Raw genomic sequence first — 25,392 nt, 5'->3', positions numbered from 1 at the left:
TGGCCAACCTCTACCGTTTGATTGTACTTCAAACTACGTCACAATTTTTTCTGCTCAAGGTTTTCTATACCCCTATTCTATGTGTGATTTCTTAGATGAATAATCAATCCTGTGTATCAGGGTATGTTCCAGTAAGTATTTGTCATTTGTTACCGATTGAGAAGACCGATAGGGTGTTATGCCATCCTTTACTACGTCACCCGTACCCTATGTCGCTTTAACAAACAATGTGCATCACCCCCAGCCGGTTTGCATGTCTTCACTTTATGAATAGACGGAATCAATGTGCCTTCTGAACCTTTCTCAACGCTGGGATGCCTTTATTACACCTCAACAAGCAATAAATCAATTATCAAGCATCAAGCATACGTCTGCACGTGTTCATTGACTGATTGAGATAACGCTACGTTACGTTACTACGGACCCCCGGAGAGTCTAGATATGAGATTGAGTTTTGAGCTTTCATTCATAACGAACATTTCCTTATCGCTTTGTTGAACTGAACACTCAAACACAGCGATCAAAATGCATTTAGTTCATTCCCGTGAGTTCCGTTGAGAAGTTGATAACAAACCGGTTCACACTTCCGGTTTTTGGGATGATTTTAATCTATGCAATACATTTTTAGCTCAGCAATATGACCAGGCTATTCCTACTGAAAAAAATTGTCTACCTATCTAAACTCCTTCTAAGTTCAATCGGCTATCGATAAATAATATATCGAATGCTCTTCCATGCAACACAAACTGATCAATGTTCTGTGCTTATCAACAAAAAGATTTATACATCTGATCAATATCGATAGTTGGTGAGACAGGTCGCCCGACAGGACCGAGTATCAAATCCCCATACGCAGGACTAACTCTCCTGCTGCGGTTAACACCAAGAATTCCAGAAATGACAGATCTTTCGCGGTTGTAGTACCAAAGAAGAAGAATAAGATTCACTAATAACCGTGAAATCTATAATCGCAGCCTTGGATTCGAATAGTCTGGTGTCCTGTGACCCAAACCATCTGATAACCATGCGGAGCATTAGATAATGCGGCGTGAAAGTACTTAAGCATGGGGAAATCCGCTGATTATGAGACCGGAATTTCCGTCCCGAAGATATTCGCACTAAATTGAATAACGGCTATAGTCTCCCAAGCCTCACTTCCGCTCATGCTCGTAAACTTGTTACTGGCAACGTCTGATTAAATACAATCCACCGATAATAACCCCATACCTAATAGCGCCATTTCGCAAAAACCGAAATCTCTGAATTTGCACCCTATCAACCTTTGATCACCTTCCTATATGGGTGGTCGGCAATGCGTATACCTAGTAGATTATCCCTTTCCCTTACAATGGTCATTAACTTTACAATCGAATTACTTTTATCAGCCTCATACGATATCTCATTTTCCCAGTGGGCCATAACAGATAGCGCCCACCACACAGACCTGGCAGCTTCTATCGCTCCCCGACTCATATAAAAGGACGCAATTTCGACTACCAGCTTCAGAAAGTGATTGCTCTCCGTAGAAAATTGGAGAACGAAACATGGGACAGCTTCGAAATTCAGCAGCTGCGCTGCTTCTTGTGCTCTCGATCGCCTCGATCACCGGGATCACAGATGCACAAGACAGACAAGGCCCAGTAGTGCGGATCGGAGCACTAGGATCAGTGTTGGGTACCATGGGCGAAACGGCCTGGACTGCGAGACCCATCTACAAGTTCTTCAACATCAAGTATGCAGAGGCACCGGTTGGAAGACATCGTTTCCGTGCTCCTCGAAGCGTACGACCCTGGTCCGGAGTGATGAACGTTACTGCTCCTGGCAGAGCTTGCCCGCAGTCACGTACTGTCTCAAGAGATGATCCCGACGCCGAGGATTGTCTGACGCTATCCGTCTATTCCAACGATGTAAGTAGTTCATTCACCTCTGTACCTTAAATGGATTTATTCAAGTACTAGGTTCTTATTTCAGCTTCGAGCTAGACGTCCTGTCATGGTCTATATCCATGGAGGTGCTTTCGTGGTTGGTTCAGCAGAGCGTTTCGGACCGGAATATTTGCTCGAGAAAGACATCGTCCTTGTCGTTATTCAGTACCGTTTGGGTACGCTCGGATTTCTCTCTACCGGTACCGAGCGCATCCCTGGTAATGCTGCCATGTACGATGTGATGGAATCCCTCGAGTGGGTATCTCGTCACATACGTCACTTTGGTGGAAACCCTCAGGATGTTACGATCTTCGGTGAGTCTGCCGGAGGACACGCTGTGTCTGCAATGCTACACAGTCCTCAGGTGCGTGAGGATCTCTTCCATCGCGCCATCATCCAGTCCGGAACCGTGTTCATGCCGTGGGTTATCTGTCAAGATCCTACCGAGGGAGCCTACGAAATTGCTAGAATCATTGGGTGCAACATGACCACACCTAGACAGATCGACTACTGTCTGAAAAATGCATCGGTCCGAGATCTGGTTCAAGCGCAAAACCAACACAAGGTGGGTGCATATTTACATTATTGTACATCTTTAAAACACTTTCATTATCGTTTTCCCCTTTCATTCGCGCAGAGAAATGAGTTCAGTTCCCCAGGATATCCGAAGGTCGCCGGAGCTTGCATTACGATCGGAGGACCATTCGGAGACAAAAACTTCATGCCCGTTCATCCCAAGGAGTCTACCTACTTCCGAGATGTTCCGATCATCTTCGGTATGAACTCTCAGGAGGGTCTCATCTTCTTCAACGAATATTTCCGTTATGCTCTGAATTCGCAACCCATTGAATTTGAAGATCATTGGGACTTCCTGGAGTTTGTCAAAACTGTTAACGTTAAATTCGGATCTGGTGCCTTCGTCGATGCAGTCGTTGGTTACGAACTGTTGACCAAAGCCAGTTGGGAGGAAATAGATCGTGCCAACTTTTCAGAGATAGTTCCAGTGCTGATTGATGTAATTATACTAATTGCTGCCAAGCTTTCAAATAAATTAACTCCTAATTTTTTTATACAGATTGCCGGAAACTTGGCCCTCAAGTATGGATCGATGCAGGAGGCCAACCGTTTCGCTAGAGCACATCCTGGACAAATCTACCTCTACAACTTTGATTACTATGGTCCCCCATCTCCTGTGACCCCAGGATTCCCGTACGACTTCCCTAACACAGTTGGACATGGCGACGAGCTTAAGTATCTGTTTCCGATGTCCAACGTCCTCGATGAGGTTCACGTGCAAATGGCTAAAATTATGGTCGATCTCTGGACTTCCTTCGCAACTACTGGTGTACCACAGGCCGACAACGTCATTCCATGGCCGACTGTATCCAGTATGTAGTGCCAATATTGAGAAGATCGTCCATTTGTCTTTCTCCATTTTTCTCATTCATCCCCAATATTCTTCCGCGCCCTTCCAGGACCGTACGGCCCCTACTTTCGACTAGTCAACCCGCCAGAAAAGATGGAATATTTCGTGCACGAGCTTACTAACAGCGTTGAGAAGGCTCGAGGACCCAGAGCGTCGGACGATCTTAAGAGCTGTGCTAAACTTTTCCGCAAACGGGTTCCCAAGAACTGAACGGCAATGAGAACAAAATGTTGTATGTCTACTGAACCTATCCTTATGTTATCAGGCATCTTTATGCCAAAATTACTAATAAAATAGTCATCAAGCATCAAGCTCTTACACGAGTCCTTTTATTATCTTAGATAACGCTACATTGAGTTATCTTAAGCGAACCTGTAGTGCAGGGATGTCAAACTCACTTTTAATGAATTTCGGGCTGCAAGTGTTTGTCCTACTAACTTTCCTTCTTCAGCTATGCTATGCAACTTAATTTCAGTTTTTTATAATTTTATTATTTTGTGTAATTTTATTTCGCTATGCTTTTATTCAGTTCACACTCGTTGTAATGATTATATACACAACTCAACAGTAAGGCACTTAAGAAGATTCACAGCACTGTATTTTACTTGACGCTAGATAACGTTTGCCACTCACACATTTCAATAGATAACGACGAGTACAGCGAGGGGTGTGGTTTTTTTGTGTCGGCGATTATGGAGCATATCAAATAAAGCAAAATAAAATTTCGTCATACTTCATCCGTGTAGATTTTTCACACGCGATCTCCATAAACCCCCTAAAGAAGAGAGTAAAAAAAACCTAAAAAAATAAAACCATGACAACTTTTTTCCGTCACTAAACCCTTATTCGGGGCGGTCCGGTGGCCGAGGCGATAACGGCGCCGGTCTTCACATGGAAGGACCGAGGTTCAAATTCCATCCAGACCTCCTCCCCGTACGCAGGGCCGACTACTATGCTACGGGTAAATTCAAGTCATAGAAAGCCAGAAATGGCAGGCCGAGACCTCTCGAGATTGTAGAGCCAAAGAAGAAGAAGAAGAAATCTTTATTCCCATAATTTTTTTTTTGTATTAACTACAAGTACATATGAGCATAAGCTACACGATAATCGATGACAGTGAGCTAAAAAAATTCGCAAATGTTTAATTGAAAAACAACGAAGTCAATGATCGCCTTTGTTATCTCAATCGTCGATCTATCAGTTTAAAGATTATTTTCAGCCGATTAGCACACATGTGCAGTGGACTAATCTCAAATTTAATTGTGCTGTGATGCACGTAACGCAGCACATTTGTCCGCCACAAACCCATTAACATTATTACGCACTTCATATCACCAGTCATTTCGATATCGTGTTCCGCCCAATGAGAATAAATAAAACATTGATAGCTGTCCCAATGCTGCGAGGTAAACGAGCTGCACATGTAACTAGTCAATTTCTAGATAAAAACGGCAACTCTTTCACTGATCGCTCAGTAACCTTCGAACACAAGCACCGAGAAGGACTTACGTACGATAAAGTGATACTACATGTAAAAAGTGTGAAAGTAATATATTTTGAGTAAGAATGACCTGTGTGGAGAATGCGCATAAACGCAGTGAGAGCTTTAGAAGAACACTAATAGTGCTTACGATTACGTCGGTCATTGGCGCAGCGATTGCACAAAATGATCAATCTCCAGTGGTGAACATTCAAGGGTTGGGATCAGTGATGGGAATCATGGGCAAAACGGCTTGGACTTCGAGACCCATCTACAAGTTCTTCAACATCAAGTATGCAGAGGCACCAGTTGGAGAACAGCGCTTCCGTGCTCCAGTCAGTGTACTACCCTGGTCCGGAGTGAAGGACGTTACCGCTCCTGGACGAGGATGCCCACAGTCTCGAACCCTCTCTGCCGAAGACCCAGACGCCGAGGATTGTCTGACGCTCTCCGTCTATTCCAACGATGTAAGTAGCTCATTTTACTCCACATCTCGTATGTACCTATATAACAACAACTTCCTTTTCCTAGCTTCTGGCTAACCGTCCTGTCATGCTCTATATTCACGGAGGTGCCTTCGTACTCGGTTCGGCAGAGCGTTTCGGACCGGAATATTTGCTCGAGAAAGACATCGTCCTTGTCGTTATTCAGTACCGTTTGGGTACGCTCGGATTTCTCTCCACGGGTACCGAGCGCATCCCCGGTAATGCCGCCATGTACGATGTGATGGAATCTCTTGAGTGGGTATCTCGTCACATCCGTCACTTTGGTGGAAACCCACAGGACGTTACGATCTTCGGTGAGTCCGCTGGAGGTCATGCAGTATCCGCAATGTTACACAGTCCTCGAGTTCGTGAGGGTCTGTTCCATCGCGCCATCATCCAGTCCGGAACTGTGTTCATGCCGTGGGTTATCTGTCAAGATCCTACCGAGGGAGCCTACGACATCGCTAGAATCATTGGATGTCCCATGACTACTCCTACCGAGATCGATAACTGCCTCAAACAGGCATCTGTTCGGGACCTCGTTCAAGCGCAAGACCAACACAAGGTGAGTCTTCATATTGTAGTATCCATCAGAGCAACTTTATTCTACAATACCTTTTTTCTTCGCAGAAAAATGAGTTCAGCTCCCCGGGATACCCGAAGGTCGCCGGAGCTTGCATCACCGTCGGTGGACCTTCCGGAGCCCAAAGTTTAATGCCCGTACACCCCAAGGAGTCTACCTACTTCCGAGACGTTCCGATCATCTTCGGTATGAACTCTCAGGAGGGTCTCATCTTCTTCAACGAATATTTCCAATATGCCCTCAACTCGCAACAAATTGAATTCAAAGATCATTGGGACTTCCTGGAGTTTGTAAAAACGGTCAATGTGAAATTCGGATCGTCCGCCTTCGTCGATGCAGTCGTCGGTTATGAGCTCTTGAGCAAAGCCACCTGGGAGGAGATGAGCCGTGCCAACTTCTCGGAACTTGTTCCAGTACTCATTGATGTGAGTATTTCGAATAATTTCAACGCTTTTATGCAACTTAAAACCAACACCCTTTCTTCTACAGATTGCCGGAAACTTGGCCCTCAAGTATGGATCAGTAGAAGAGGCCAACCGATTCGCTAATGCACATCCCGGACAAGTGTACCTCTACAACTTCGATTATGTTGGACCACCGTCTCCTATGACGCCCGGTTTTCCATATGATGTCCCGAACAGCGTCGGTCATGGTGACGAGCTCAAGTTCCTGTTCCCCATGTCAAACGTCCTCAATGAAGAGCATACACAAATGGCTAAAATCATGGTCGATCTATGGACATCCTTCGCGATGACAGGAGTACCTGTGGCAAGCAACGTTATTCAATGGCCGACTGTATCGAGTATGTATAGTCACTTGTAGTAAAGAATTAAGGTTCTCAAATGATCGAACAACCGCACGAATTCCTTCTTCTATTTCCAGGACCATACGGCCCCTACTTACGATTGGTGAATCCACCGGAAAGGAAAGAGTATTTTGTTCACGAGCTTACTAATACCGTAGTGAAGGCTAGAGAAAGCAATGCAGGCATTCAAATGCAGTTTTCTCTTCTATCGATCTTTCTAACACTTCTGGTTGCAGTTATTCGATGAAACATCAAACCAATCGAATGATTTAATACGTTGTTTTAAGCTTAGCCACACACTGCATTAGAATTATCCCCAGTCACACGAATTCCAGCATTTGTCATCCTATTTACGTCACTCATAATACCTCAGACCAGACATGTTACTGTTCCACCCCAGTGTGTCCAATCGCCACTGAAATCATAATAAAACATACATAAAAATGATGTTCCGTGAGATTGATTGGCATTTACGTGGGCCAGTCGTTATCGTTCTTGGCACGCTTTTCAAACCCGATTGGTTCAAGAAAAGTAGCTTCCTCACCGATAGCGACCAAGCCGGCGGGGACCAAATACGAAATACAGGGAATGTCGCAAACTTGCCCAAAGGCAATAAAAAAAAACACCATCGTGATATCGTTTGTGTTGAAGTGCTCTATCTATCATTTTTTCGATATGATTCGTCATCCAAACGTCACGGAGTGGATGTAGAAGATTTGAGAGGAAAGACGGCTTCAACCCAATGACCACGAAAACGATCGCCGAGGTTACAAAAGGGTCCACCAGAACGGGGCCATTGATTAGTTGTCAATTACCTGCCGAATGGTGTGCACCACTCCCGGGGCTCGGTACAGTTTCGCCAGTACAAATGCATGTGAAGTGGGCTTCTATCGGTTTGTTATCGGTGTGTCTGGTGCTTTTGCTCAGTGACCGTGTTAGCAGTCAGCAGAACTCACCGATCGTAGTGATTGATGGTCTCGGCACGGTACAAGGAACAAGGGGCCGTACGGCGTGGACTGATCGTGAAATTTTCAAGTTTTATAACATCCGATATGCGGAAGCACCTAGCGGGCAGCAGCGCTTTCGCAATCCAGTGCCTGTGAAGCCGTGGAGCGGTGTGTTCAATGCAGTTTTCCCCGGGAAACCATGCCCGCAGGTTGGATTGAACATAACCAATGATTCGGCTGCCGAAGATTGTCTCACACTGTCGGTGTATACGCAAAATGTAAGCCACTATTTACTAGACCCGTGAATGGTCCAATGACAAAGCAATAATTATTTCAGTGAACTTTCGATTATTGGAGTGTCATTGGTGTTGAATAGTTTATGACTAATGCTCTATCAATGTCAACAACCTGGTTCCGTTAATGAACTATATTGCGGCCATAATAAGTGACTCGATGTGTCAAGAGTTTTCCTGAACCCCAAAAAACCCCCGGCTAAATCATAATTAATGTAATGCCGTTTCTCACCAGATAACTGCCAACCGTCCTGTGATGGTGTTCATCCACGGCGGTGCATTCGTGGTGGGAGCCGCTTCCTACTACGAACCAGACTACCTTCTCGAAAAGGACATCGTGCTAGTGTCAATTCAGTACCGCCTGGGACCGTTGGGTTTCCTGTCAACCGGTACAGCAAACATTCCTGGTAACATGGCCATGCTGGATATGATCATGGCCCTCGAGTGGGTATCGAGTTATATACGCTTTTTCGGCGGTGACAGTACCTCGGTTACCATATTCGGAGAGTCGGCGGGTGGTGCTGCAGTTTCCGCGTTGCTCTACAGCCCAATCGTGCGAGACGACCTGTTCCACCGTGCCATCGTACAGTCTGGGTCGATATTTTCACCCTGGGCGACATGCAGATCTCCCAAGGAGGGAGCACTTGACATTGCACGACGCGTAAACTGTGATCGACCCGTCGAAACTATGGAGGATTGTTTGCGCTCCGTGCCAGCGCTAAGGCTGATGGAAGCGTACGAGGATCATAAGGTAAAGATCGTAAAGACTTATTTTTGCATTCCCGCGTTTAAAGCTGAACTTATCCGTCTCATCCAATAGAACATGCAATTCAACCTCACCGGTTATCCGGACGTTTCCGGAGCATGCATTGTAATCGGCGAAGCATCACCATTCATGCCGAAACATCCGAAAACACTGTCACGCAGTGCATTCCGGAATGTGGAGCTGATGGCTGGAACTACCTCGCAGGAAGGGCTCATGTTTTGGGAAGGTGTGTACCGCTACGGGCTGTCCTACAAACCGGAAACCATTCAATCCTCGTGGGACCTTCTGCAGCTTATCGATACCATCAATGAGCGGTTTGGAGCCAACTCGAACGATGGATCTCACACGTGGCATCAAATTTTCAGCACCTTCCTCAGCAGTGAGCTTGATCGTGCCAACTTCACCGAGCTTCTGCCCGGACTGGTGGACGTAAGTGCTAGGTAGCTATCACATCCGTTCGAACTCCAGCTTATCATTTTATCATTTACAGATCTGTGGTAATCTAGCCATTAAAGCACCGGTGCTGCAGGATGTGACACGATTCGCGCATGCCAACGCTGGCAAGGTTTATCTGTACAGCTTCGACTACAGTGGAACTCCGTCGATGTACAACTTTTCCGCCGGCGATGAGTTCAACTATCCTTACCGCAATAATTCGTTTCACGCGGAAGATCTGTTCTACCTGTTTCCACTCGGTCAGCGGCTCGATCAGCGTGATACGGAGGTTGCTAAAACGATGGTCAACCTGTGGACTTCGTTTGCAATAAGTGGACGCCCGGCGGCAGCTGCCTTGAAACATATCTGGAATCCCGTTTCCCGTAAGTTTCGTTAGCTGGTAAGGGACAACCCATCCAAGCTTTCTTTTAATCATCACACGTTCCCTTCAAATTTTAATTTCAGATTTTCACGGACCGTATGTGAAAATCAATCAAGAGTGTGAGGAATTCCAAAACTATTTCAATGAATTCTCTGCCTCTACCGACAAGGCTAGGAACCAGCGATCTACAGGAACTGAGCTACAGCTTTCACGAGTAGCTATCGTTCTGGCGTTGCTTTACAGTGTAATTAAACACGTTGTACAATAAAGTTAGAGCCATAAATCAAAGCTTTATAATGAATCTGTTGTGCACACTACTAACATTATGCAAATATTGGTCAACGCAATTTGTACAAAGGATTATTTACAGAATGGTTAAGTATCCTATTCGGACCATAACCCGGATGAAGGAATGGCTATCCGGTTACGGATAAATCATGCGAAGGAAGGCACAAGTTACGAGTTCGAAATGGCCAAAACAAAGAAAATGATGCAAAACATAACAAATATATGACTTACCGTAGCTTTGTTGCACTATTTCCACTAACCTCTTCCGGAACACTCAGCCACTTAGCACGGTCGGATGTTTACTCCGAATGTTTATGGATGTTTTTGTTTTGAAATAACACTCAGAACTATTTATTGTCACGTTCAACACAACGATGCGTAAAGCTAATCACCCACTTTTGGTAATTTTCTTAAAGTAAATCTAATTTTACACTAAGTTTAATTCCCGAAGCACTACACCGCGATGAAAACGACGTGGTTTGCTTCTTCTTCTTTTTCCCACCTCCTTTCAATGCTCGCAAACGTCATAACGCTTTGACGTTTCGGCTGACATCACAGCGAGAAAAGGTAAACAAACAAACCCATCCACAGGCAACAACAACAAAACCTTGGATCGCTCTTTTGGGCGATTTTCCGCATTTTACGGAATAATTTCCACCAGTAGTGTGATAGTATCGATTCCTTGCCACCCATTATGCAATTTAAAACGATCAAACCAAAGGATCCATCGTTAGTGTCTTACTTTATACTATCGTTTCTAAGAATTGTGCTTGTGTTCGTGCCGCAGCTCGGTTACATCCATCCGGATGAGTTTTTCCAATCGGTCGAGGTTGTCGCAGGTAAATAGTGTGAAGGTTTGCACCACACACCGGCATATAATTGCCTGCTTTGCTTAATTTCCAGGAGATGAATATGGGTTGGAGGTGACACGTACGTGGGAATTCAACACCACCTACCCGATCCGTTCGATGGCTATCACGTACTTCGGCCTGAAAATTCCCTTCTCACTGCTCCGGTTTGTGTCAATGTACACAAACTATTATCTTGGCATTAATTTACGTGGCAGCTACATTACGCTGGTGTTTCCTCGGTTGCTCATGGTGGCACTGTCGTTCGTGAACGATTGGAGTTTGTATCGGATTTGTCGCTCGTACGGTCTACAGTACCAGTTCCGGTTGCTTACCCTGGCCAGCTCGTACGTGATGCTGGTGTACGCAACGCACACCTTTTCCAACTCGATCGAAATGGCGCTGTGTTCGCTGCTGCTGTACATTGTGAGCGATTGTATGATTCATTCCAATACGGTTATTTATCAGCGCGAATTCCTTGAGGAAAAATATCGCAAAGCACAGCGTACGGTGGAAAAGGTACGCTTCTACAAGCTAAAGATGTCCCTGCCATCGCATTCGCTCAACAAATGCGTACTGATGGCGACACTGTGCGTGGCGGGCGTCTTCAACCGGCCCACCTTTATCCTGTTCGGTATGCCACTCGTATTCCACTGGCTGCTACGGGGCATGGGCACCAAAACCGTATCGTTTACCGATTTCAATCTGCGCATTATGATTTTCGTCCTGTCGGCGATCCCGTCGCTGATACTGTTCATCGTAATCGATTCCATCTACTACGGGTATCTGACGATGGCCGAAATCGAGCTGCAAGACATAGGCATTAACAACTTTGTCGTCACGCCGGTCAACTTCATACGGTACAACATCATAGCGGAAAATACCGCCCAGCATGGCGTTCATCCGTTTTACACACACGTGCTCGTCAACGTTCCCCTGCTGTACAATGTGCTCGGGGTGCTAGCCATATTTTCGCTCATCTTCATGATTTACCGGTAAGTTCACATCGATCGCATTTGTTTTCCTGAATGGTAATTTAAAACTTTCATTCCTTTTTTTCAGCTTCGCTACCAATGATTACACTAGCCTTCCGCGAGCTCAATCCTTCGTAGGACTTATGCTATCGGCAATATTCTTCCCCATCATAAGCCTCTCGCTCATCAACCACCAAGAGGCACGCTTTTTAATTCCCATCACCGTGCCATTGGTGCTGCTGCACGCACCCAAGCTTAAAGTAGGACTGTCCGCAAACTATCCTTTCAAAACACCGTCCCGGTTAAAGGACTTCCTCTATCACAATCTGCTCTGTCCAGCCGTTAGTCCAAAGTATCTGCTAAAAATCTGGTACACAGCTAACGTGATTTTGACGCTGTTCTACGGCTTCCTGCACCAGGGCGGTGTGTACCAGCTGGCCGAGTACTTTAGCCGCCAGGTCGATGTACGTTCGTCGAACGTACACATCCATCTCGTTACCAGCCACATCTACAGTGTGCCCCAGTGCTTTGTCGGGCTGCCTAGCACCGAAACGTTGCTCGTCAATCCCGACAACGGGCAAAAGTATCGTCGTACAAAGCAATTTTTCCTGTACGAGTATGGTTCGCTCGATCTGGATCAGCTCTACCGCAAGCTAAAGCTGCTGGTCGATGTGTGTGAGATGCGTGCGATCAGCGCTAACCAGCGGTACCGGCTGTACCTTGCCATCCCGTCCAGCTTGTCCGAGCAGTTGAACGACATCTTCCAGAATCGAACCGCAGCCCTTATCAAGCACAGTCAGGTGCGCGTCTTTTACCCACATCTGTCGATCGAAGCAATGCCGAAAGTGTTCGGCCAGCATCCGTGCGGCATCAATACCGATGTGGACGAGCTGGACGATACCTGTCCCATTTATGCGCTGGAGGACGAACAGAATCCGTTCAGTGTTGGGCGAATGTTGAAACAGTTTTCCTCGGTGGCGCATCAGTTCGGGCTGATCCTGTATCGGATCGAGGTGCGGCGCATCAAATAACAGCTACATTACCAACCGGCCACCCGTGATGGACGGGCGACGGCCTGGGTTTGGAGTGATACCCGAAGCTAGTCATGTTTCTTCTACGCTCTTGTTCCGGTAGCAGCAGCAGCAGCAGCAGCACTTTCGAATGTTCCACACAGCCATTCCATGCACACAAACTAATGCACCAAACGTATTGCGACGATGTACGTACAAAAACTAAGGTTTACAAAATAAAAACCATTATTTATAAAAGCTTGCAGCTGGGAGCATTTATGTTGCGCTCGGTTTACTTTTACAAACCATTCGCCTCTTCGAATCCTTTTTTCTTAAGGTTAGTTTTTGTTCACAATATTTAAAAAAAATCATAACTCTAGAAAGAAAATAAGACAGACAATTAGAATAAAGAACGTTTATTTTACGCATACGGTAAAAAGGATTTTTTTTGTACGAAGCAATCTCGAGGAACAAGCAATCAGCCATACAATTATTCGCCAAACCACCGCATGACGGCCAACTGTAGCCGATGTGATCGCTGTGTGCATTTCCAAAATATCAATTAAACTCGCTTTTCATCGAATTGTTCCAATTGTTGTAGGCCTGAAAATAGAAATAACAGGTTGATGGGGGTTTAATTGTTGCTGCCACACCGGTCTCTCGTCCCGCTGTTGTGTTACTTAACCATTAAAAATCACTCGAAGCACTGGATGTTACGAAAGGGCAAAGCGAAAAAATAGGAGGCTTCAAATAGCAAATACGATTAAGTTGAGGGACAATTCTTCTACATATGTTATGGCGCTAATATAAGCAGGATATAAGTCCTTCTGTTAGCTTCTTCATATTACAGTGCTTAACATAACTATACGAACACATGTTTTTTTAAGAATAAAAGAAGATCTAGAAGAGATAGCTTTAATTGATTGAATTGCATCTGCCAAATTGCTCTATATAACATAACTATACGAACACACCACCTACGGAAAGCAAATATTCTCCGCTATTGTAATGGTTTTTAAAATGCTTCAAAACATCTTAGTAGCTTAATACAACTTTGATTAATGTAAATACCTTTTTTGAATTATTTTTTTAATCGTTTTTGGCTCCCTGCTATGCCGATTTCCATGAGAAAGATACGATTTTTTTTCCTATTTAGATTTTTAGAATTTTTGATATCGTATTATCCATTTTTTGTTAATTAAGGCATTTTTATATAACCTATTGAACAATGTATTTGTATTGAAGAAGTGACACGAATAAGCGGTGCTAAAAATTTATAGTCAAAGCGATATATGGATATAAAAATATCGAACGTACTTTATATGGGTACAAAGCATTGAAAACTTAGTGTAAAAAAACCCGTTCTGAAAATTACTAAATTACTTGAAAAATATATTTACCTAACAAAAGGTTGTCTTAAGCTGCTTGTTTTTTGAACGATTTTTAAAACCATTACAATAGCGGAGAGAAATAGTTTTCCCTAGGTGTTTTCATATTTATGTTATATGGAGCAATGTTGTAGGTATTGAAAAAATTGTAAAAGTGTGTGTGTAAAATTTTATTTTTTTCGACTAAAACCTGAATAGATGTCCCCCCTCCCCACTCACGGCACGCACTTTTCAAAATGTTAAGCAAAAATGTTAATTGTTTTTGTAATAATAATTTATAAGAATTATAAATAATAAATAAATAAATAATTACAGTAAAGAGTTGGACAAAGATACACTTTTGCGTAACTCACTTGTAAAAATGGACTAAAGTCTGAATAGATGCACCCCCCTCCTCCCCACTCACGGACACTCATTTTTGCAACTGAGTTACCTAAAAGGGTATATTTTTCAGACTTTTTACTGTAAGTATTTATTTATTTATTATTTATTTATTATTTATTATTATTAAAAATAATTATTTCAACAATTTCTCACATTTTTGCTTAACCTTTACCTAAATTTAAGCTAACTCAGTAGCGAAAAGTGAGTGCCGTGACTGGGGGGGGGGGGGCATCTATTCAGACTTTAGCCTAAAAATGAGTGCCCGTGAGTGGGAGGGGGGAGGATGCATCTTTTCAGCCTTTAGCCGTTCTTCTTTTATTCTTAAACAAAAACGGGTGTTCATATAGTTTTGTTCAGCACTTATTTATACATAAAAAATTATTATATAAAAAATCATAAAAACAAAATTTTAACTACCGAAACGAAATCAACGACGACAGAAAAGAGAAGCGTGAAGCGTGATTAGGATTCAAAATAAAATGTTTATTTCTTACATTTTTTTGTTTTTTTTTTTTGTCTCTTATTTGTTGGTTGCTCTTTTTTTGTGTGTATCTTTTCTTTATCTCATTTGCCAGTACCGTTTCCCCCGCGCGCGCGCACAGTTCCCAACATAAGTTTTCATAATCTTTCTTATTACTGTGTTGTTGCTTACTGTCGCACACTAGTGTGTGCAGCAGTGGTGTGTGTGGGTGTATCTGTATGTGTAGTAGTGTAGTAGAACGATTTTCTTTTCACCTTTTTCCCACTTTCCCGCTTGATATCTTCTCTCATGTACTGCTTTTGTTTTTGTTTTTTTTTTGTTTGCTCGCTACACTACTTATACTTTGTTCTTTCGTTTTCATGTACCATCCATACTACTATACGACATAATTTAAATGATTTACTGTTGGTTTCTTTAAACGCGTTCCCGCACACTCGCACGAAACATTACACGTTGCGCGAGTTCTGTGTGTTTATGTGCACAACCCAACCACATAAACTCTCGCAGGCACACACTCTACTACCCCCGGGGGCGGTGGTGCCAGTGCGAAATAAATTAATCTACAGTGCCCCATTGGTTGGTTGGTTGGTTGGTTGGTTTTGCCGTTTCTTAACTTGTGTCGTTATTGTTTTCTTTTAAGATTCAATGCATTTTTCTTCTTTAATTATTTTTTTCCTCTTCAATTTAACGAGTTTTTACACACATTTCTGTTCGCTTTTAAATGGTTTCCTCATGCTTGTGTGTGTGTGTGGTTTGGAGAACGAGGATAATATTTTATTTCGTTCCCATTATTAATCGGTGATGATCTTCAAAATCGGGGAACCTTAAAACTACCTACATTCCACCGTTTATCCCTCCTGTTGTATGCCCTCTCGCTCCTTTTCTAGTTAGTTGAATAAACCCCCGGCAGCACGCCATAAGTAGAAATAAAACATCATTTTAGCTTTTGCACAGTACACTTCCTCCTTATTTCCTCTCTCTCCCCGAGTTAAAACACGCGCTGCTGTTGACGGTGCTTGATTTTTTACTACTTCCTTACTGTGTTTGATTAGAGTTACCTTTTTTTTCGTTAACCAGCCGCGTGCAAGTTTTCCTTGAAAACATTACCAGCTTTCCGTTTGCTACCCTGTTTCCTATAGTACTCTGGGATTGAAAGTCTCGAACCGTGTCGCTTTTCTAATCTTTAATTTAAAACACAAAAAACGCCGATCACCACCACACCCATAAGCGTCCCATGAGTGTACTTAAAGTAAGCAAAAAAAACCCTAAATAACTCAAACACACGAATACTTGGTTTTGCTGCGGTTGAAATATGCATGAAGCGAAAACGGAAATTGGTTCCCGTTTCTGTACTTCCTGACTGCGACTGCTTACCGAAGTAAGATCATCATCAGACGTAGATCACGGAAGGATTAGCAATGATCCTATATAGCAATGCAAAAAACAAAAAATTTGTCCTTTCATACTGCGAGTTTTGTTCTGTTTCGTTCTTAAATATTGCTAATATAAGAGATTATACACAAACGCACGCACGAGATGATGATAAAACAAAACATCGAGCTTCCTTTGGTGGCGACAGCGAACAAATTTCGTGAGAAGGAGACATTCTTTTCTCGAGACAGGACTCTCTACTCCTTGTGTGTGTGTGTGGCTAGGTGGTGTGTTTTAATCCTTTTTGGCGTGTGTCTGATTAGATCGATGCTTGTAGCAACGACATTTCTCCTCGTCCAAAATTACCCTCTTGCTGCTGAAAACCGCGTGTGTGTCTTTCCTCCTCTGGGTATGTTAGGTAACAATATATATATAAAAGAAAAAAAAAACTTAAGATTCTGGCTATTTCTGGCTGATGATTATTACAATCTACTATCCCGGATGTTTATATCCAACTCTTTGCTATCCCTCTCGGCTTCCATTCTTCCCTTCCCTAACCATCGGGTTTCAGTTTTTTGTTATATTTTTTATAGCATTTTTTTGGTAAAAATTTGTCTGTGTGTGCAGCATCCAGTCACACCACCAAACCAAAATCACCACTATTACTTTCTTTATGCTTGACACCAGATTATTGGCGGCATTTTTTTATATGACCAATTTTCCACCTAGTCCTGTACCTCAGAGGAAGTTACCTACGGTAGTAACTGATCGCTTTAAAATGTTTTGCCCCAACACAGGCCAATACAGACCGGTGCAAGGTGCTGTTTGCTGATAGGGTGGTTGTCTTTTTATCCCACACGGAAGCAGTGCCTTGGGTTGGACCTTCGCTGTGGGTAAAATCTGTTGCAATCGTGAAGATGACATTGTGGTTGCCGCTGCTGGTGCTGCTGCTCCTGCTGCAGATAGCAGCAATAGTGGCGATGATGACGATGGTGGTGCCGAGAGTGATAGGGGTAATGGTAAAAGTACTAGCATAGATTGCCTTTACGATATCAGCACTAGGTTCGATAACGGAAGTAGCAGAAGTTCTAGTAGCGGCTGTCGCAGTAGCGGTAGGAGAAGGAGGATGTTATTGCATATAGTAATCAGGCTGATCGGAGTCTTTCTCAAAACGCTTCGCCTCTTCCTGCATGCTTTCCTTTATTTTCAGTATAGCGGCTGACTCTGTCTGGTCCTGGAAGAAAACAAATCGTAACACGATCGAGCACAAAGAAAAAACAGTCGTTCGAAAACGATGCATCAGTTGATGGAGGCAGATTGGCAAAGACACAGCACAGCACCACACTTTACCACCGCCGCCGTTTGGTGGAAATGATGGTGGGGGTTGGTGGTGGTAGCAAAGTGAGGTTAGGAGTAGGGCTCTTTGTTAGGTGGGAAATAATAGGGGCTAGTGGTGTGTGCGTATGGAGAGAAAATGGTGTGTTTGTGTTTTTTCCAGTAAGTCTCAGCGTAGTCCAAAAAATGAAAAAAAAACGAAGATTATTTTACATTTGTTTGTTAAAAAAAAGAGGTGCATCCTTATTTAAAACACATAAAAATGGATAACTTTTGGTGGGGGGGGAGGGGGTCCCGCAAAAGAAAAAAATTGTTTCGATAGTGTAATATACAAAACTCGATCGGTACGGGTTCGATCATTGAGGATCAAAAAAAATTAAGAAACTGTTCTTCAACCATTAATTTAAATGGAAAAAAAAACAAAATGGAATAAAAGTTGAATAAAAAAAAGTTAAAACCCAAAGAAAAAATAAAACATTAACCATTCTGGGCAGTGTCCGCTGAAGGAGAGGCAACAGATTATTATAACAATTTTTACATTTTTGGAATTTTTTTATATCATTATATTTATCAAATTATATCATTTTCGCTTTGTTGATAGCAGTGGAAATACTCCCAAAAAATAAAAATGTTGACAACAATTTACAATTCAAACCAGCATTTCTCTCCAGCATTTCTCGATGCTTGCTTTTGCAAACCCTACACCTCATGCAACTCATTTTTAAAATCGATTTTTTTTAAAATATGCATTTATACGAACATTCTGTACGATCACCACATGACCACGGACAGCGTCATCCGCCAAGAGAAAGAGAACGTGAGAAAGAGAATCTGTTTATGTGGATCATTTTCACGATCGAACAACCTAACCGTCATCGAGAGCCTTGCTGATATGCTAACACACAACTTTCCTACACACACACACACAAACACTAGGCATTACCACACCATTTACCCCGCCCGCCACACAAAAGCCACAACAAAAATTTGGACCATCAACCACAAAAAATTGCCAAGATCGTTAACGAAACATTTGCTGACGTCTTTTTTCTTCCCGCCACATTCAGCGCACACTACTTTTTCCGCTACGTGTATGTTATACTTTACTTTTCGCGCGCTTCTTCTCCTCTCTTCTCGAAGGTGGGGGGTGTGGGTGGTTAGGTCCGGAACAACGTTTCCACTCGGGCAGGAGGAAAATACTGCTGGGACACGCAGGTCAAAATTGTGGAGAGTCACCAACTGCTGCTGCTGCTGTTGCTGCTGCTGCACGACAGGTTGTGCCCCCTTGCTCTTCCGGTAGTGCGGGGATGGATGTGGTTGGCAGAGCGGATGATCTTGTTGCCATGGTCAAACTTTAAACCCCCCTGGCAGGATATCAAATTGCAAGCGAGAGGGTGGGACAGACCGGAAGACAGAGAGATACTGGCAACGCCATTTGGGCATAAAGTTAAACGAGAGCGTACGCTTTATTTCCGAAAACGGGCTTCCACAAGAACACAACACTCTACTTTTAAGGCGCTCATTTATCCAACGGTAGTAATGGTCTATGCTTAACACGGCGTAGTAGTAGTAGTAGTAGCAGCAGCAGTGTGTTTCAATTATCTACTAGAATTAAATTCTATTTCAAAAAAGCCTTAAGTCCTAGCCAACAACAAACACATCAGTGTTGCTTCTGTCTTCAAGCATGATTTATGGTTCTAGCCTTTTTTGTTTTTTGCTTGTTTATTGTTCCTTATTTAGTACTCTCTAATCTTCTTGCATAGTGTAGATAGAACAATTCTTAAACGGTTCGTAACTATAATATTGGGGATGATTTACACAGTGCTATAGCAGCAGCTATTCTAACCGTTACAAGTATCGCTCGAAGAATATATGGCGAATGAAAACATCGTTCTCTTTCTCTTTATTGTTCATGCTTGTGTTTGCCTGTTAGCTTTTTGGTTCTGTTAGCAAACAGAAAGCGGGAAAAACAAAACCGATTCCACATAAATATATTCCTTTTGTTTGCGTTCTCTTTCTCTTTCTCGTCGTGTGGTGTGTCGTGTAGTGATCAAGGGATTTGCTATTGTACATTTTTCATACATAATATCATCATTCATCTCCCCCCGTTTAGCTATTATATTACAGAGCTATCAACATACAGTCAGGTAGTAGTTGGGTGAATAATCTGAGAGACGGTCGGCCGGAAACCCATCTCACTTCATTGGCCACGCTTTATCCAGTGGCTTGTGCAAGGCTCGGGGTCTTGTATGACCGTACGTACCATACAAAGCAAAAATGAAGATGATACCGTGCATATGCAATTATTACGTCGAACTCATGGTGTATATAATATTTGACCGAATAGAACCTTTTAGTGTGACACAGAAATATAATTCATTGAATAAGTGATACAAAGAGCAAAAAACTATAAAAGAAAACCCGAATGATAGATAGACATTAAACGGATCGAAAACAAGACAAAGCTCAAATCGCTCAAATGAAATTAAAATTAAAGCAAAAAAAAAAACAAACAAACAATGAAACCAAATAAAGAGAAGAGAAGGAGATTTTCATTTTACAATTCAAAACCAAATCTTCTTCAAAAACCTAAGAACTTACAAATTAATTATTCAGATGCCGCGGTTTACATTATGTACACAAAGTTAACTATGGGACCGTTATCAGTGATCGGAAACGTGTATCTGGTGCTCTACCTTTCCTCTGGTTCGCATTCTTTAAAACAATTTTAAATTAGGAAACCGCTAACCGCTGGCGGGCGTTTACACATTAATCATTTGATAGTTTTTTTTTTTCATATGCGTGTATGTGTGCCACTCGCAAGAATGAATTCGATTTAGCCGAAAATGAAGCTTAAATAAATCAGGGGGAGGAGGGATACAATAATTTTTGAGCAACGATTCTTCAATTACAATTTCTTTTACTTCCACCGTTTTTTTGTGCGATAAACAATACCAAAAACCCAAACAAACAAAAAACACTGCATACTTTTAGGCGTATGCGAGGAAAACTTAGGAAAAAGCCCCCGCCTCTAATTTTAGAACTGCTCCAGTCAAGCGATAAAAACGTCGTGACAACCTTTTCATTTCAATCATAATACATATATATGTACACAACGAAGCGTGAATCAGAGTGATTGAGTCAGAAGAGTGAGTTAAATCTTTTACCTACTCTTTAAGAGTTAAACCTCGAGGAATGATTTAACTCGCCGTACCGACTAACCACTCACTCACTACGTTTCAACTCACTCGCTACGGTGTAACCCATTCATCGGTTTTAACTCGCTCACTATGTTTTAACTCATTGAGTAGGTTTTAACTCACTCGACTAATATAAAGTGAGTGAGTGGCTAGTCGACACACGGAGAGTTAAATCACCGATGAGTTGTTTAGCTCACGAGTGAGTTCAAAAGCAGTGAGCCGGCACGAAGAAAATAAATCACAAGTGAGTTGAAATAACTCTTTGTGGTGATTTAAATCGTCAAATTCATTGCCCAGATTTAATTCATTCGCTCATTCTGACTCAATTTGCACATCACTCAGCAGGGAACACGTCGCTCACTTGCTCAAATCGGATCGAATATTGAAATAGGAAAATCAGAAAAAAATTAAACCAAACAAAAAGGACTCTCCAATAGCCAATATCCGTGTCTGGGATGATGAAGAGATTAGTCAAATAATGATTCATTCGTATTTGTGGGATTGCGGGGTAACGGAAAGGGATATGTGTGAAGGCTCACAAAGCAACGAAACACTTTATGAGAGAAGCAACACCGTACGTTACGTTACAAGGATTTATTATACCTTCGTCGGTTGAATCTCGCAATGACTCTTGTAATTAGCTTTCGTATTTGTAAGCACAATGTACATAAAATCATTCAAAAAAAAATCGTTACAATTTATTAAGTTAATTTACACACACACATATATTAAACATGAAACTTCGTCTTTTGCTTGAATCTCTCATGAAATGTTTTGAGCCTTCGCGAATGAGAACAAATCATACGGAAACCCGCATGTAAGTGTTACAAATGTACATGGTGGTGTGGGTATGTGTTGTGCACGCCAAGAAATTGTTCATGCACCGCCAGCACAGACTTTACAAGGTACATTAGGAACAGTTTTTTTTAAATGTTGTGAGATAAAATGTAGTCGGTGCAGTATAAGTATTGTATGAAGTTTCCCTGCCCACCCCCGGGAAGGGGGGGATACAGGGGATGCGCCCTGGTCGCATTTCGCTTTTTTTTTATGTTGTTAACAAACAAACAAAACCAAAATGCAGGATTGGTGGACAGTTGGTCGAATTTGGTCACTAGAAATTGTCGAAACTTACGTTCTCGCCTGGACCACCGAAGCCACCAAGGTTGTAATCACCCATACCGCTGCCGGAATCTTCCCGTGGCGTGCCGGGACCGTTCGCAGGGCTGTTCTTCATGCCGTCCAGACCATCGTTATTAAGTACCGGGCCACCCATCGTGTTCGGGCCCATCGGCCCACCCATCGGGCCACTGCCGTCCGCGCCACCGACCATAGGGAATTCCTAAAAAAGGGGAAACACGATCGCATTGTAGTAAACAAATACTTTTGCTGCTAATACTCGGGGGGGAGGAGGGAGGGGGGTGGGGGATTTTACTAAACCACTCACAGGTTTCATTGGTGTGTACATATTCTCGCCACCGGAGTTGGATGAATCTTGAGGTGATGGCATTATGGGCGTACCCGGTCCGGGTGGCCCACTCGGTCCCGGTGGTCCTCCGTAGTTGCCAGGCGAGGACGATGAATAGTTCATCGGCTGTGTGTGGTACAGAACAAGAGAGAGAGAGAGAGAGAGAGAGAGAGATTAATCGTTTGCTTCACCCAGACGCACTCCAGCATCTTCAGGCGCTTTTCTATACTCACCGACGATGTGTTCGGTTGCCATTGGGGCCGACCGCCGGCCATACCCATCGGTGGCATACCGCCGGGTCCTAAACTGCTGTTTGGCGGGGGACCACGCATACCGGGACCGTACGTTCCCGCTCCCATGGGGCCCATGCCTGGGCCGCGAGGTGGATTCATTCTAGGATTCATAGGACCCATACCTGGAGGGCCTGAACAGTTGTAGTTGTGGTTGTTTTGGATACATTGGTATTGGTTTGTACGATCATATTACGGGGAAGGGGAGGAAAACGGACACAGGGATGTGGGGGCCGTTTTGGGGCAGGTTATTATTATTATGCAGGGAATGGGGGGGTGGGGGTGGAAGTTGCCAAAATCACACAACAATCGCACATGGCATTTTATTGCGTCCACATAGATATATATATATATATATGGAGAGTGAGAGAGAGAGAGTAAGACACTCACGAACAGCAAAGAATGATATGATATGGTGAAAAAGCCACCAACAAACAAGTGAACAATGGTTATGCAAGTAATTTACATTGTATAATGAAAAGCGTTTTTTTCATTTTTGGTGATCGTGAACGATGGATGTAAAGTGCAACAGAAACACACATAAACCATTGTCATTAGCGGGACACGCACAGGCACACATTTAAGGGGCGGGGGGCGGCGATTTAGAGGTGATGATTTTTGGCAGCAGGTATTTGGTGGTGGTGTAATAAATGCGATATGATCGATACGGGAGAGAGAGAGAGAGAGAGAGAGAGAAAGAAAAAGAATGTATGGGGAGAAAAGAAACACATACACGATTAACACACAATTTCTCAAGCAAGCAATTATCAGATGCTTTAAGCGGGAAAACGTCTAAAGTATGCAAATAATCAACAACAACAGAAAAAAAAACCCAACAGCGAAACAAAGAAGCAAAGGTAATCATTAACGGCAACGGAACAACAGTACGGCTGTACCAAACAAAAAAGGAAGTAAAACCAAAAATTAGGAACCGAAAATGGAAGTAATGGTAGCTGAAGTTTGTTTTTTTTTGTATGTACAGAAAATGGGTTCATTTAAACATCTTAAACAAGAAAAAAAGAAGAAAACAAAACCATAAAAATGCTCGAGGATGATGATGGAAAAAGATACTGATTTGTCTGCACCTCGCGCTCTCTCACACACACACACTCCCACACACATATTCATTTGCATCAGCTGCACAAACTATGATCGCCTTCAGAAACTTCACGGACATAATCTTTCACCATCATATTCCTTTGATATTCCCAAAAAGAACGAAACCAGGATGTGTACAGATGTGTCAAAATCAAAACGGATCCGAACATTGAAAGACAGTAGCTTTACATAGATTTTTGTTTGAAAAATTAGAAGAAGAAAAGAACAGTGTGCATTCGGAAGTAGAAAGTAGAGGAAAGCGTACAGTGTAAGAAACTAGCTCTCGTTACTTCATTTGACACATGATTTGGATGGAAGTTGAAAAGTCGAATGAGAAAAGTGTGTTATCACAATTTTTTTCACTAATAGTAAAAATTCATTCCATCTCCAAATGAATGTGTCAGTGTCGTGTACGAGAGCCCCACCCTTTGTTTCCTTGATGGTGGCATATAGAGAAGTGAAAAGGTAAAATATAGCCCATTGAATGGAGGAGGTTGGTCCGAAATGTTTCCCCACTAGTGGTGTTGTTAGATGATTTTTCTCTTCTTCTCTTCTTCTCACTCTATAAAAACCGAATCGTCAACTTTCAATTTGAATTTTGTTCTCCTATTCAATGTACTACTTCACTTCGGAAACGGCAAACTCGATAGACAAAGACGGGGGAAAAATACAGAAAACAGAGACACATTAAAAGAAATGAAAGTGCAGAGGGGGGGGAAGAGAAAACTAAAATCAAATTCGAAAGTAATAAAGAAAAAATAGAAAAGTTAACGTCTCGAAAGAAAAGGAAGAAGAAAAAACAACATCAAAGAAAACATTAACACATTAAAAAGCAAAGCTGGGGAAAAAAGTTAGTAGAAGCAGGTGTTACATAAACGAAAAAGAAACAAAAAAAAATGGAACGTAAATGAAATAGCAAGAAAGAAAATAAACATCAGACATGAAAAAAGAAGCAACGCAGACAGGTTTTGTAAATGGTGAAACCCATAAACACACTGTATGTTAAAAATTCCAATTTCTCTAACTCTCAACATTTAAATCCAGAGGACACGCAAACGAGTTTTAGCTCATCCAACAGATATACATATGTATGGTATAGAACGATTTATAACGCAAAACAACACGAAAAAAATTAATGCAATGTGTGATTGACAGTAGAAATGAGAGTGAGTGAGTAGGAGAAAGAACAACAGCAAAACAGTACCAAAAAGATAGAAAGTAGAAAGAAGAGAGAGAGAGAGAGAGAGTATGTGTTGGAAGCAAATAGGAAGAAAAAATAAAGAAGGAAAAATGAACTAAAAACAAAACAAAAACAAAAAAGTGGTTTTAAGTAGCAGACAAGCGCGACATAGATTGCCTACCTTGCCATGCTACAAAGTCTCCAGCTTCACCTGAACAGAGAACAAAGAACAAAAGAAAACGGTGATTCGATTTTATTACAGTTTTTGTTGACATTTTTGTACTATCATATTGTCATTTATCTTCTGTCGGGTAGTATCGGTATTATGAGAGAAGCCTGTTCATATTGACGGGCATTGCAGCCGGTTGCGGCATTGCGGCTGCACCGACGGCCGATAGTCAGAGGATGGAGAATAAATATACACGGACACATACACGCACAGACACACACACATTTTTGAAAAGTGAAAAGTAATATTGTACTGCCTGGTATCTTCAATATTGAGCTTGTACTGTTTAATTCTAGTGCTAATCAAATCAGTTCAAGGCATAAC

At 42.6% G+C, this 25,392-nt stretch overlaps 6 protein-coding genes across 45 annotated transcripts in view; 4 read left to right on the top strand and 2 right to left on the bottom strand.

Annotated features, from left to right (window-relative positions):
* Positions 1 to 10,312, bottom strand: part of LOC118507266 (SOX domain-containing protein dichaete) — a 210,875-nt gene extending 200,563 nt beyond the window's left edge. Inside the window, exon 1 of one of the 2 annotated variants that reach the window (XM_036045558.1) lies at positions 10,047 to 10,312. The gene's annotated coding sequence lies outside the window, so the exon portion shown is untranslated. The remainder of the gene's footprint in view (positions 1 to 10,046) is intronic. The other variant, XM_036045559.1, reaches the window with a different exon arrangement.
* On the top strand, positions 1,516 to 3,797 carry LOC118507262 (esterase E4-like). Its single transcript, XM_036045552.1, has 5 exons — positions 1,516 to 1,907; positions 1,972 to 2,490; positions 2,563 to 2,940; positions 3,001 to 3,313; positions 3,401 to 3,797. The coding sequence occupies exons 1-5, from the start codon at positions 1,545 to 1,547 to the stop codon at positions 3,559 to 3,561; spliced, it is 1,734 nt and encodes a 577-aa protein (XP_035901445.1). The 5' UTR covers positions 1,516 to 1,544; the 3' UTR covers positions 3,562 to 3,797.
* Positions 4,786 to 7,151, top strand: LOC118507261 (esterase E4-like). The gene is made up of 5 exons (XM_036045551.1): positions 4,786 to 5,298; positions 5,363 to 5,881; positions 5,947 to 6,324; positions 6,389 to 6,701; positions 6,782 to 7,151. Exons 1-5 carry the CDS (start codon positions 4,918 to 4,920, stop codon positions 6,949 to 6,951), a joined length of 1,761 nt encoding a protein of 586 aa, XP_035901444.1. The 5' UTR covers positions 4,786 to 4,917; the 3' UTR covers positions 6,952 to 7,151.
* LOC118507254 (esterase E4-like) lies at positions 7,432 to 9,828 on the top strand. The gene is made up of 5 exons (XM_036045541.1): positions 7,432 to 7,929; positions 8,180 to 8,695; positions 8,765 to 9,139; positions 9,201 to 9,528; positions 9,611 to 9,828. The coding sequence occupies exons 1-5, from the start codon at positions 7,447 to 7,449 to the stop codon at positions 9,793 to 9,795; spliced, it is 1,887 nt and encodes a 628-aa protein (XP_035901434.1). The 5' UTR covers positions 7,432 to 7,446; the 3' UTR covers positions 9,796 to 9,828.
* A 65-nt stretch (positions 10,313 to 10,377) lies between the features above and the next one.
* On the top strand, positions 10,378 to 12,955 carry LOC118507250 (GPI mannosyltransferase 4). The gene is made up of 3 exons (XM_036045533.1): positions 10,378 to 10,654; positions 10,719 to 11,658; positions 11,726 to 12,955. The coding sequence occupies exons 1-3, from the start codon at positions 10,510 to 10,512 to the stop codon at positions 12,666 to 12,668; spliced, it is 2,028 nt and encodes a 675-aa protein (XP_035901426.1). The 5' UTR covers positions 10,378 to 10,509; the 3' UTR covers positions 12,669 to 12,955.
* A 92-nt stretch (positions 12,956 to 13,047) lies between these two features.
* Positions 13,048 to 25,392, bottom strand: part of LOC118507282 (single-stranded DNA-binding protein 3) — a 38,465-nt gene continuing 26,120 nt past the window's right edge. For 26 of the 39 annotated variants that reach the window (XM_036045602.1, XM_036045618.1, XM_036045614.1 and 23 more), the window contains 5 exons: positions 25,021 to 25,050; positions 22,505 to 22,695; positions 22,251 to 22,397; positions 21,939 to 22,145; positions 14,923 to 17,505 (listed from right to left, as the gene is read on the bottom strand). In XM_036045602.1, the coding sequence (XP_035901495.1) occupies positions 17,401 to 17,505; positions 21,939 to 22,145; positions 22,251 to 22,397; positions 22,505 to 22,695; positions 25,021 to 25,050 (680 nt within the window). In that variant the 3' untranslated portion in view covers positions 14,923 to 17,400. Of the gene's footprint in view, positions 13,251 to 14,922; positions 17,506 to 21,470; positions 22,146 to 22,250; positions 22,398 to 22,504; positions 22,696 to 25,020; positions 25,051 to 25,392 lie in introns of those variants that run through there. The other 13 variants (XM_036045623.1, XM_036045624.1, XM_036045626.1 and 10 more) reach the window with 11 other exon arrangements.

Source organism: Anopheles stephensi, chromosome 2, assembly GCF_013141755.1.
Source record: "Anopheles stephensi strain Indian chromosome 2, UCI_ANSTEP_V1.0, whole genome shotgun sequence".
Taxonomy (NCBI): domain Eukaryota; kingdom Metazoa; phylum Arthropoda; class Insecta; order Diptera; family Culicidae; genus Anopheles; species Anopheles stephensi.
The sequence above is the reverse complement of the archived record's forward strand: the minus strand, read 5'-3'. Positions and strand labels throughout refer to the sequence as shown.

Bases quoted from the DNA above. Each gene is read 5' to 3' on its own strand.
- LOC118507262 (XM_036045552.1), top strand. From the start codon at position 1,545: ATGGGACAGCTTCGAAATTCAGCAGCTGCGCTGCTTCTTGTGCTCTCG. The intron at 2,491-2,562 runs GTGGGTGCATAT...TCATTCGCGCAG, and splicing joins AAGCGCAAAACCAACACAAG to AGAAATGAGTTCAGTTCCCC. The intron at 2,941-3,000 runs GTAATTATACTA...TTTTTTATACAG, and splicing joins TAGTTCCAGTGCTGATTGAT to ATTGCCGGAAACTTGGCCCT.
- LOC118507261 (XM_036045551.1), top strand. From the start codon at position 4,918: ATGACCTGTGTGGAGAATGCGCATAAACGCAGTGAGAGCTTTAGAAGA. The intron at 5,299-5,362 runs GTAAGTAGCTCA...TCCTTTTCCTAG, and splicing joins TCTCCGTCTATTCCAACGAT to CTTCTGGCTAACCGTCCTGT. The intron at 6,325-6,388 runs GTGAGTATTTCG...TTTCTTCTACAG, and splicing joins TTGTTCCAGTACTCATTGAT to ATTGCCGGAAACTTGGCCCT.
- LOC118507254 (XM_036045541.1), top strand. From the start codon at position 7,447: ATGACCACGAAAACGATCGCCGAGGTTACAAAAGGGTCCACCAGAACG. The intron at 8,696-8,764 runs GTAAAGATCGTA...CTCATCCAATAG, and splicing joins AAGCGTACGAGGATCATAAG to AACATGCAATTCAACCTCAC. The intron at 9,529-9,610 runs GTAAGTTTCGTT...TTTTAATTTCAG, and splicing joins TATCTGGAATCCCGTTTCCC to ATTTTCACGGACCGTATGTG.
- LOC118507250 (XM_036045533.1), top strand. From the start codon at position 10,510: ATGCAATTTAAAACGATCAAACCAAAGGATCCATCGTTAGTGTCTTAC. The intron at 10,655-10,718 runs GTAAATAGTGTG...CTTAATTTCCAG, and splicing joins ATCGGTCGAGGTTGTCGCAG to GAGATGAATATGGGTTGGAG. The intron at 11,659-11,725 runs GTAAGTTCACAT...CCTTTTTTTCAG, and splicing joins CTCATCTTCATGATTTACCG to CTTCGCTACCAATGATTACA.